At 52.4% G+C, this 12,110-nt stretch overlaps 1 protein-coding gene across 1 annotated transcript in view; it reads left to right on the forward strand.

Annotated features, from left to right (window-relative positions):
• Col16a1 (collagen type XVI alpha 1 chain) overlaps positions 1–12,110 on the forward strand; it is a 51,754-nt gene that overhangs the window by 14,607 nt on the left and 25,037 nt on the right. The window contains 17 exon segments of the mRNA XM_028887633.2: positions 1,977–1,988; positions 1,990–2,013; positions 2,157–2,201; positions 2,478–2,609; positions 3,308–3,343; positions 3,680–3,787; positions 4,067–4,189; positions 4,294–4,347; positions 4,484–4,525; positions 5,073–5,108; positions 5,193–5,246; positions 5,408–5,476; positions 8,875–8,928; positions 9,022–9,048; positions 9,712–9,771; positions 9,968–10,015; positions 10,135–10,188. Coding sequence (XP_028743466.1) covers positions 1,977–1,988; positions 1,990–2,013; positions 2,157–2,201; positions 2,478–2,609; positions 3,308–3,343; positions 3,680–3,787; positions 4,067–4,189; positions 4,294–4,347; positions 4,484–4,525; positions 5,073–5,108; positions 5,193–5,246; positions 5,408–5,476; positions 8,875–8,928; positions 9,022–9,048; positions 9,712–9,771; positions 9,968–10,015; positions 10,135–10,188 — 978 coding nt within the window.

A 12,110-nucleotide genomic window follows, 5' to 3' on the forward strand; every position in this document is an offset into this window, starting at 1 on the left:
GCCCATGTGTTAACATTTGTGTGTATGATTGTGTGAGAGATAAATGGCAGCATTGAACTTCTAATAGAGGGTTGCTCAAATGAGGGGTTCTGTGGGTGTGGACGTACTCAAGCAGGGCACACATTAGGATGATGTGTGTTCAGACCACCTCTAACAGGCAAATCACACTTGGCATTTCTCAAATGGAGTGTTAGTGCCCCTTCCCAACACCTTCCATTAGTGTGTGTGTGTGTGTGTGTGTATGTGTGTGTGTGTGTGTGTGGTGTCACTGAGAATGAACCAGAGTCTAGCACATGCTTTGCAAGTACTCTACCACTGAGCTACATCCCCTGCCCCATAGAGGCCTGAAGAACCCTTATTTTACCCTTTATTTTGAAATAGGGTCTCACTAATTGCCCAGGCTGGCTTTGAACTCACAATGTACCACAGACAGACCTTGACCTTGTGCTTCTCCTTCCTACCCCTCCTTAGCACTGGATTAGAGGCCAACAAGTGTGACCAGCCTTTCCCATCACAGCAAATAGCATATACCGAAATCCCCAAAGCCCGAAGCTGGCGTCACCCTTGACTCCTCCTTCCCCCACACAGTCCCCCTTCCATCCATCCCAGATGCAAGTCCTGATGGTTCAGCCCGCTGCTCCCTCAGCTCTCTCTCCCTGCTTCTCTCCCTCTGTTCCACTGGGTCTCCATGGTCTCGCTCCTGATGGTGGCGACACCTCTTCTGGTCCTCGTGTGTCCCTTGTGGCCCTTCAGCAGCTCATTCATCACTGAGCAGTTAAGGCGCCTTTGTAGAAAGATTCCAATGACAGAACTTCCTGCTTACAGGCCTTTGGGGACTTGACCTGGTGCCACAGTCCTGCTGGAGCCCATGCTGGATGATCTTCCTTCTAGCTTCTCCTCCTCCTCTCTCTGCCTTCCTTTGCTTCAGTCATCTGATCCTCCTTCCATTCTGGAATGTGTGGAGACTGTTCCCACCTCCAGACTTCATCGAGGTGATTCCCGTAGGAACACAGAGGCTCCCACTGGCGGGCCTCAATCCCATCTTTCTGATAACTGTAGTGCGCTTCTCTGACCACCCTGTATAAATGGGATTGCCTCTTGGTCTGGGTCATTACCTTGTTCCCTGCATGGCACTCCTTATCACTTACAAGGTTACTATTTTAAATGCTTGCCACACAAGCTTGAGGACCTGAATTCGAATTCCCAGCATCCCACGTAACAAGCCAGAAGCCCTGTAACCCCAGCACTGTGGGTGAGAAAACAGGTGGAACCTTGGGGCTCTCTGACCAGTCAGCCAAGCTGAATTGATGAGCTCTGGGGTCGGGGAGAGAGACCCAGCCCCAAAAAATTACGTGGAGAATGTTTGAGGAAGATGCCTGATGTCAACTTCTGGCCTACCCATATGTGTACATACATACACTACACACACACACACACACACACACACACACACACACACACACACACACACACACACAAAATAAGTTGGGGGAAAAGATGAGACTATAGATCAACTGGTAGACTGTTTTCCTAGCATGCACAAAGCCCTGAGTTTGGTCCCCAACACCATATAAACTGGGCAAGGTGATGTGCACCCGAGGCAGGAGGATCAGAAGTTCAAGGTGATCCTTGACTACATAGCATAGGGTTACTTTTTTAAAAAAGCTTTTCAGTGTGCAAGGTCCACGGGGCATTTTTGTCTGTGCTGTTCACATATGCAGTACCTAGCCCGGTCCTCAGGGCCAAAAGGCGCTCGATGAACAGCTGTTGAAAAAATGACTTCATGATCTCTGCTGGAGGAGTAGCCAGGGCTGGGCTTAGCTTCAAGACTGTGGCTGGTCAGGGATTCCCTGAGGAGTTTGGGGGAATCCTAGCCGCACTTTCCCTTGCCAGTAGACATCCCAAGAGCCTGCTCCTGCACCTGGCACCTCTACCCTGTTTCCCCTTTAACTATATACTTTCTGCTTGGCCCTCAGGGTAATTTTGGTGTACACAGGGCCGGCTGGAGTTCCAGTAAGTATTTTTCAGACAGCAGTGGCTTAGGGAAGGGCAAGGTGGGAGGCAGTGCCCTCCACAGGAGAACTGACAGTCTGGGGCCAGGCCTCTGCCTAGCCTTGGCTGCTGCTGGGCACCCTCTCACATGGTTTCTCACACAGGGGCCACCAGGACCAGTGGGACCAGCAGGCACCAAAGGGGCAAAGGTGAGTCTGGGGCTCCTGGCATGCCACCAGGACATGCCCCTGAAGAAGATGCCCTTGTTCTACTCCAGATCCTGGGCTCCCTGCAGGCTGTGGGGTGAATTCTGGCTCTTAGCAACATAGTCTTGCCTCCATCTCCGCTTCTTCCCGTGCTCCCAGTCTCTCTGAAAACATCCCCCACTCACCAGAGGTGCTGTGTTGGAGCTGGCTACATTACACAGCCCGGATCCCAAGCCCCAGGACCCAGGACACCCTTAACCCAGTACCTCTGCTCTGCAGGGGGAGCCCTGTGAGCCTTGTGCAGCCATGTCCAAGCTTCCCGATGGGGACAACCATGTGGCTCACGTGCCTGGCCCAGCTGGAGAGAAAGGAGAGCCTGGTCCCCCAGGTTTTGGACTGCCTGGAAAGCAGGTGAGTTCTGGGATCTCTGGAGATGGATGTGGGCAGGATGCAAGAGAGAGCATGGTTCCCCAGCAGCTCTTGACTTTGGGGGCAGAAGGACAAAGTGGGGTGGGATCAGCATCTCTGTGTCCAGTGCAAGCTGCTTGCATCCCTCACACAGGCCTCTGTACTTCACCCTGGGACACAGAGTGGCAGAGCAAGGTCGAGGTACAATCTCAGTGGAGCTAGGTCCCAATCCTGGCCCCGATTTTTGTAAGCTCTTTGACTGAGCAAATCACTTTTGTTATCTGTCCCTCGGGGTCCTGCCCTTAGAGTTGTGGAGAAGCTTGAGTTATGACGAGCGTGAAGCACTGTAGAGCACACAAGTGACGTTGGAGAGACGGCAGTCCCTGCTGTGGGCTAAGGTCTCGGCTTTAATGGTGACGGCAAACACTGGCCACAGCAGAATAATCTCACAAGAACCCTTTGGTGCAGAAGCCTACACTACGTTATCATCCCCATTTGACAGATGAGGAAGTTGAGGTCAGATGAGGAGCTAGATGAGGTACCTTGCCTAGGTCATACAGGCAGAAATGTCTCCAATGTTAGAATGAGAACAGAGGTCATCGCCTCTCACTTTCTGCCACATCCCCTGGGTCTCACACAGTGCTGGGGACCCAGGGGCGTCAACTCTGAGTGAATGGGTGCTGGGACCATTTTCTCCTCAGGGCAGAGCTGGAGAGCCTGGACTCAAGGGCCAGAAGGTGAGAGGATGTGGGTGGGCATGGAGGTGGTGGGTACCTGGTTATCTTGGAGGCTCTGTCCCCTTTTCTTCCTTTTTTAATTGAAAATACATTTTTAAATGGAATGTGTTCTGATTGCGGTTTTTCCCCCAACTCCTCCCCACCCATCCAATTCCATCCCACCCCCCTCTCAGAAGCAGATCTGACCCCCTTTTCTTGATTGCTGGTACTAGTCTCCACTCTCTTCTTAGCCCCAGCCCCCAGCCCAGGGAAGGGACTGTGATTGCCCACAGGTCTTAAAGGGCAACCTGCTCCCAGCTGGGCAACAGCGTCCTCCTTAAACCCTACTCCTTTCAGGGTGATGCTGGGAATCCGGGAGACCCTGGAACTCCGGGCACCACTGGGCAGCCTGGAATGTCTGGAGAGCCTGGAGTTCGGGGTCCTGCTGGGCCAAAAGGAGAAAAGGTAAGTCAGCCAGGCTTGGAGGAGTCTGTTGCATGGGCAAATAGAAATCAAGGGGCCAGTTAATGAGGGGTGGGGACTGCAGGAAGCCTCAAGGAAGCCTGGCAGCACCAGATGCCTCCGACTTGGACTATCAGGGATCTGTTTTGTTTCCTCGACTGAGGAGAGGCAGAAGAGGGGTGGGGCTCTCAGAGGATGTAGGAGGCCCCTTCGCCATGCCCCCTGGCCTGGCTACCAGTCCTGGCTCACAGGCTCCCTTTGTCTGTACCTGTCTCCGACCAGGGTGATGGCTGCACTGCCTGCTCCAGCCTGCAGGGGGCGTCGACCGATGTGTCGGGACTGCCTGGGAAGCCAGGCCCCAAGGGAGAGCCAGGTCCTGAAGGTGTGGGTCGGCCCGGGAAACCCGTAAGTGCCAGTGGCTCACCCTCCCGTCTTTCTCTGCCTGTGTGATGCCTTCTCAATCCTCCCCACACACCAAGGCTATCCATGAGTTCCCTTGTGCCTTTTAGGGCAAGCCTGGTCTACCGGGAGTTCAGGGGCCCCCAGGACTGAAGGGCACACAGGTATGTGCGGGAATGGTAGCCCTGGGAGGAAGGAGGATGGGAACGTGGGACTGAAGGCTTGGAACGGGGACTGAGTCATGGAGCGGTGGAGGGTGGGCGTAGAGGAGGCTTCAAAGAGTCGTTTTTCCCTCTTCAGGGAGAGTCTGGACCTCCAGGCACCGGTGCTGAGGGACCCCAGGTGAGTATGTCACCTCACCTTTGCCTTCTTGCTCTCTTCCAGCACTTCCACAGCTTTGCCTGTCACTAGATGCTGAGGGCACAGTTTTGTGCCTAGGGGTCACAAGTAGCGTTGGCCTGATGTTGCTCTGTACAGGATTTGTCTTTTTTTTTTCTTTCTTTTTTTTTTTTTTTTTTTTTTTTTTTTTTTTTTTTTTTTTTTTTTTTTTTTTTTTTTTTTTTTTTTTTTTTTTTTTTTTTTTTTTTTTTTTTTTTTTGAGACAGGGTCTCTCTACATAGCCCTGGCTGTCCTAGAACTCACCATATAGACCAGGCTAGCCTTGAACTTACAGAGATCTGCTTGCCTCTGCCTCTGCCTCTGCCTCCTGAGTGCTGGGATTAAAGGCCTGTGCCACTCACTGTGCCCTGCCAGAATTTGGCCTTGACCCCCACAACTCTAACCCTTGAGCTGAGGCTTGCAGACACCCTCCCAGATCTGCCAGTGACACAGGTCCTAGAGGCAGGTGGCTTTGGCCGCTGTGCCACAGACTGCCCATTCTGACTTGCAGGGTGAGCCGGGAGCCCAGGGATTGCCTGGCACTCAGGTAGGTCTCCTTACGGCCTGGAGGCGACTGACAGGGAGGGCCCATCTTATGGTAAGAGAGAACCAACTGTGCTTCCGTCTGCAGGGACTTCCGGGACCTCGGGGACCACCTGGCTCGGCTGGAGAGAAAGGTGCCCAGGTGAGGCCCTTCCTCTGTGGTTGTTGGGGCTGCAGACATGGGGACCCGTGACTCGGTAATGCCGTCAGAGGGTTGCCTGAGATCCGATCACGTACATCTCACCACCGGATCGTGCCGGCTTCAAATCATGCCACGGCAACCTATTTGCCCTTTCCTCACAGGGACCTCCAGGGCCCAAAGGAGCCACAGGACCCGTGGGACCTCCTGGTGCCAGCGTCTCCGGGCCTCCGGTAAGAGCCTTTCCTGCACATGACTAGAGCTGTTGTTGGGCCCTTGACACTGCTCCTGTGGGGAGGGCCCCGAGTTGACCCTGCCTGTCTCAGCAGCCTGGGGTGGGAGGAGACAAGCATCCTGGGTCATCCTCAGGGAAGGAAGACACACGGGAACTACCTTTAAATAATATGTCACCGCCATGTTTCTCTCTCTTTTTTGGTGCGCGTGTATGTATGTGTGTGCACGTGCGCCACATGAGTACCCGTGCCTTTGGGTTCTGGGAACTGAGCTCTGGTCCTCTGGAAGAGCAAGCAGCATGTACTCTTAACTGCTGAGTCTTCTCTCCAGTTGGACTCTGATCTTTTCTTTTATTAAGATTTATTTCTTTTTATTTTATGCGCATTGATGTTTTGCCTGCATGTATGTCTGTGTGAAGGTGCCAGATCCCCTGGAACTGGAGCTACAGACAGCTGTGAGATGCCATGTAGGTGGTAGGAATTGAACCCAGGTCCTCTGGAAGAGCTGTCAGTGTTCTTAACTGCTGAACCATCTCTCCAGCCCCCTCTGTTCCTTTTAGAAATATGTTTTCAAGGACTAGGGAGTTGTTTCCGTGGGTAAAGTGCTTGCTGCACATGTGTGAGTGCCTGAGTTTGATCCTCTGATCCCCCACATCCATGTAGAAAATCAGAGGTGGCCAGGTATGGGGGTGCACGCCTTTAATCCCAACATTCAGAAGGCAGAGGCAGCTGGAGCTCTTCAAGTTCAAGACTAGCTTGGTCTACAGAGCAAATTACTGGACAGCCAAGGCTACACTGAGAAACCCTGTCTCAAAAAAGTACCACCACCACCACCAATAACAACACCACAGGACAGTCAGATGTGATTGCATGTACTGGTAACCCAATAGTGTGACCCTAGGGCTCACTGGCCAGTCAGTTTAGACTAACCTCAAAGTCCCAGGTACCCACGAGAGCCCATGTCTTAAACAATCAAACAAATACAAACCAAGGCGGATGGCTCCTGAGAAGTGACAGCCGAAGTTGACTTCTGACCACTCCACATGCAAGCATACATACCTATGTACCCACACACATACCTGCAGAGACACACACACACACACACACACACACACACACACACACACACACCAAGTATTTCCCTTTCAAATTTCTAAACCTTTTTATTTATATGAATGTTTTGCCTGCATGCGGATGCCTGGTACCTGCGGAGGTCAGAAGAGGGCACCAGATCCTTTGGGTCTGTAGTTGCAGATGGTTGTGAGCCACCATGTAGGTGCTGGGACTCTAACCTGGGTCCTTTGCAAGAGCAATAAGTGCTTTTAACTGCTGAGCCATCTTTCTAGCCCGATATTTTGCTTTTTCAAGTCAGCTTGTAGTAACTATCCATGTTTATGGAGCGCATCCACACAGGGTATTCTGAACAAATTGGTGATTAGCATGTCATCTTCTGATCATTTCTTTGTGTCCAGAACCCTCAGCCACTTTGCTGTTTGTAAACTAAGGTCACCTTCCTGTTCTGTAGAGGACTGGAAATTGTTTATCCAAACTAATAGAGATTTGGTCGCCGTTATCCAGCCGCCTCAGTTTCTCCCTCCCCTCAGCTGCTAGGAATCACCCGCTCACTCCCCTCTGATTGGAGATGTATGTTTTTTAGCTTCTGAAGAGAGAGAACACAGTCATCCTCATTTTTAGATTAGTGGCCTGCTGAGTCAGAAATGTGCTTCCTCAAGACAGCCCTTTAGAGGCGGGTGTGGTGGGACACGCCTTCAATCCCAGCACTCCGAGGCAGAGGCAGGAGGATCTCTGTGAGTTCAAGGCCAGCCAGATCTACAGAGCGAGTTCTAGGACAGCCAGGGCTATAGAAGGACCCTGTCTTGAAACACCAAACAAACAAACAGATAAAAAGGACAGCCCTGTAGAGGAACTGCTGTTATTACTATTGGTGTTTTTAGAGACAAGGTCTAACACTCTAAGCCAGACTTAGCTGGAACTCAACCGTGTAGCCCAGACGTGTACTGAAATCTTGGCACTGCTCCTCTCTCAGTTTCCTCAGTGCTGGGATTGCAAGTACGAGCCACCAAATGGGCTAGGAGCTGCTGTCACTTTCCACTTCCGTACACAGGGAGAGCAAAGACCAGAGAGTAGGGGGTGGAGCCGGGAGCTTGAGGCTCCCCCCTTATCCCAACCTGGAGCCCGTAGGGAGCATCCACTGAGTGTCTCTGGGGATGAAAAGGTTCTATTCTGTGCTGCCCAAGACAATGACTCCCACACTTAAAAGACCTGTCTATTGAGCAAATTGCATAGATTAAGTAATAATAAGTGCATTTTCTCGTTTTAGTCATCAAAGACCTGTCTAATAGTCAGCTTCCACTCCGCATGAACCCACTAGAATTTTACAAGATGATAATTTTAGCTTGAGTCAAAGAAATGCCACCTTTCAGCCAGCCTATACCATGCTGGGCTGTGGGCAAATGTATAATTTTTCTTGCGCTTTTGGTAATGTTGAAAATAGCCTAGTGAGCCTTATCCATTCCCTATCCTTTGTCGATCCCTAGAGAAATCATTGTTTGAGTTGGTAGAGCATTGATAGATTCTTTCCGGTGGTGTGCCAAAGCCTAGAGGGACAGCGATTTGCCCAGAGCCCATATGGCTTTGCCCAGCAGACCTAGACAGTCAGAATCCCTGCCCGTCTCAAGGCTGAGGAAAGGTGGAATTGGAGATTTGTCCCAGGATAGCTTTGAACCCTGGATGCAAAGGTGGAGCAGCCCCCAGGAAGGCAGTCATGGGGATGTCTGCTCTGCTTTGGCACATCTGTGTACTTGCTCACGCCGTGCTCCTTGTCAGAAGCAGACAGACCCCTCCTGTCCCAATCCCACGGGTGGGGGAAGCTTCCCGGTCTCCCCCACAACACCCACTAGCTCTGTGTGTGTGTGTATGTGGTGTGTGTGTGTGTGTGTGTGACTTTAGGTAAGTGATAGTGTCTCGGAGTTGATCCACAAGGTCTGAAATGCCATTCTCCCAGCTCAGTCCACAGAGTGACTGAAATAGCAAAAGTGTGTGCAGAGGAAAAAAGACGGAAGGGACCTTTGGGCGCACCGATCCTCAGGACAGGCTTGGTCCTGGGACTCTGTGATTTCTTCAACCTCAGTGTCCTCGTTAGCAAAGCAGAACACTCTCTGCAGGAGGCGGGAGTGGGGGCCCCATTCACTGTTCTCTGATGGGTGCCCAGTGCAGTGCCCGTGCTGGGAGCCACGCCCTCTCTCCTCCGCCTGCCTTCCCCTTCTCTCCTGGCCACAATCTGCCCTCTGGAATGTGGGCTCTGGGGAGCCTGGGGCTGCCTCTGTGCTGTTCCTCTCCACCACCACCCCCATTGACTCTGGGCCCTTTCCCTTTAGGGCCAAGATGGGCAGAAAGGACAGACTGGACCTCCAGGAGCCAAAGGGACACCAGTGAGTATGCTGGCCCAGGCAGCAGGATTCCGTGGCTTGGACCTGCCTCCCACTCACACCTACTCACACTTCCCGGTGTTTTTTCCTCTGCAGGGTGAAAAGGGATCTCGAGGAGAGAAGGTGAGTCTCAAGGGCCTGGGGCCACCACTCTTTGGGAATGGGCTCCTAGAGTCCCGTAGCCTCATAATAGCTGCTCAGGCTGGAGGATGGGTGGGGTCGCCTTGCTGTTCACAAGCTTCCCGGTTCCAAGAACTATGGGCACCACACTCACTTCGTGTAGGGGATGATGGCTCAGGATCCAGCCACGATCTCAGGAGTCCAGAGAACTCCAGGGTCTCCACTTTAGTGGACAGCTGCACTTTCACAGGGAAGCCGGGTCAGAAGATGAGTCAAGAAGAAAGGAGGCATGAGGGACCGGGATAGAAGGGCACAGAACCAGGCAGAGCCTTGGGGAGTAGGGCCGCTCAGGATGAAGCCATGACTGCTACAGTGAGATTATGTGGGTGCATGGTGAGGGGGGCTGACGAGGACCCTGAGAAGAATTGGATTGGGTTATTCTCCTGGTTCTCAGTTGACGGTGACTTTAGCTAAATGACCACCACACACTGCATACAACCCATCCCCTGGTAGATGAGGAGTCTGAGGCCCGTGGGTTGCCTGAAGACATGACGCAGGAGGCTGAGCCGAACCTTTCCATCCCCAGAGCCCATGCCACCTCCCAGATGAGGTTTCCAGAGGACCCTCCGTCTTTGCCACTTCAAACCAAGGCTCTTGTCTTTCCAGGGTGAACCAGGAGAGTGCTCCTGTGCTTCTCGGGGAGAGCCCGTCTTCTCTGGCATGCCGGTGAGTGGGGCTGAGCTGCTTTTCCACCTTCCCCACCGGGGGAGAGGTCTGGATCCTGGCCTCACCTGGTGCCAGGGGGCAAGAGCCCTTGCCAGGCTTTGTGTCCCAGCCAGCCCCCTTCCCGTGCAGCTCTGTGCTTGGTGTCGACGTTGCCTATAACCTCTCCCCTTCTTTTGCGGCCCCCACTCCCACCCAGGGTGCTCCGGGACTGTGGATGGGCAGCTCCTCGCAGCCGGGCCCGCAGGTGTGTGTGGCTTGTCTCCTTTGTCTTGCCTCCTGTCGCGACTTTCCCGCCTGACACCACTGCCGTCCACGTGGCAGGGAGCTCTCTTCCTCCTCTGATTTTTGTCTTCTCTCCCACAGGGTCCCCCAGGTGTCCCTGGACCACCAGGTCCTCCCGGAATGCCTGGACTGCAGGTAAAAGGTTGAGAAGAGAGTCTGGCATTTGGGGGGGGGGGCGGGGCCCAAGCCGTCGGGGGACCTCCTCCATGCGGGACCTGAGTGCACTGTTTCCCTACTCACACATCTGTCATGATTTCTCTTCACTATTGCTTCCCAGCATGGCATGGAGGGCTCACGGGTCCCGGGCCAGGCTTGTGGACTCCTAGCCTTATTTTGAGGAATGTCCTGTTGTGTTTTAGCCCAAGCGCCCCACTATTAGGACTGAAGCCCAGGCCTAGCAGGAGCCCAGGCTCCGAGGCAGAGCTTTATACTGGTACAGAGCGTGCTGTTGGGGCAGCAGGTCAGCATTTGTTGGTGTGACGCATGTTTCTGCCTGTGTGATCTTTTCCAGGCACTGTTTTAGATGCAGTGGACCAAACGTTAGAATCCCTGCAAGAGAGACAGGCAATAAGCAAGAAATATAAACTCTAACATATTAGAGAGTGGTCTGTGCTGAGGAGGGATATAAAGCTGGATGTGGGGATGGATAGCAGGAGAAGAACAGGGAAGACATTTGTGAAAAATACTCAAGAAAAAGGTGCATTTGAAGCTGGGAAGAGGGCCTAGTTGGCAAAGTGCTTGCTGTACAAGCCTAAGGACCTGAAGTCAGATCCCAGATGCATGTAAAGAGCCAGCCATGGCGACCTATGCCCGTAACTCCAGTTCTGGGGAGGCAGAGACAGGAGGCTCCTTGGTCAGCCAGTCTAATGAGTGAGCTCCAGTTTCAGCAAGAGACCCTGTCTCAAAAGTTAAGGTGAAGGGATAGTGAGACTGTTCTACCAATAAAGGTGCTCACATGCAGGCCTGCTGGCCCGACCTCCATCCTCAGATCCCACAAGGTAGAAGGAGAGAATTAAATCCTTAGCTGTCCTCTGAACTCCCTATCCTTGCTGTGGCAATTGTGTGCCTGTGTGTGTGTGCACCTGCACTCTCACACACATACACACACACACACACACACACACACACACACACACACATGCACGCACGCGCGCGCATTGACTCACACACATATACACATGTGCACATACACACACATAAATTAAGTTAAATATAAGATGGAGAGGGGCTGGAGAGATGGTTCAGTGGTTAGGAGCACTGGCTGCTCTTCCAGAGGACCTGGGTTCAATTCCCAGCATCCTCATGACAGCTCATAGCTGTCTGTAACTCCAGTTCCAGGGGATCTGGCACCTTCATACAGACATACATGCAGGCAAAATAACAATGCGCATAAAATGAATAAATAAATCTTAAAAAAAAAAATAAGACGGAGAACACCTGAGGAAAACATCCAGTGTTAACATCTGACCTCAGCATGCACATGGACACACAGGCACATGATTCTACACACACATGCCAACATACACATGAACATGTACACACATACAAATAAAATAAAATGTGACATTTAAATAAAAATGTAAAGGAAATACAAGTGAATCTGTTGGGGAGGGAACACTCCTATGGAGGAGCATCCCTGAGGAGGACCCCTGGGGAGGAGCATCCCTGGGAAGAGCACCCCTGGGGAGGAGCACCCCTGAGGAGCAGCATCCTTGGGGAGGGGCACCCCTGGGGAGATACATTCCTAGCAGAGAAGGCAGCAGGTACAAAGGCCTAGAGGTGAGAATGTCCATGATGTCCTTGGCAATGGCACAGAGGCCAGAGATAGTAAGGAGAGAATATTAGGAGGAGCCGAGATCCATGCCACACTCTAATTCCCACAGCCAGGGCAGCCTCACTTTGAAACTCATCCCCGCCATGCGCTCCGTGATACTGGGCAAGTTATTTAATCTCGCAGTATCTCCATGCCTTTGTGTATTATATGTAGATAATTATAGCACCTGCCTCAGTGGGCTTCTTGTGGGTATTAAATAAGCTTGTGTGTGCAACATGTGTGA

Source organism: Peromyscus leucopus, chromosome 2, assembly GCF_004664715.2.
Source record: "Peromyscus leucopus breed LL Stock chromosome 2, UCI_PerLeu_2.1, whole genome shotgun sequence".
Classification (NCBI taxonomy): Eukaryota; Metazoa; Chordata; class Mammalia; order Rodentia; family Cricetidae; genus Peromyscus; species Peromyscus leucopus.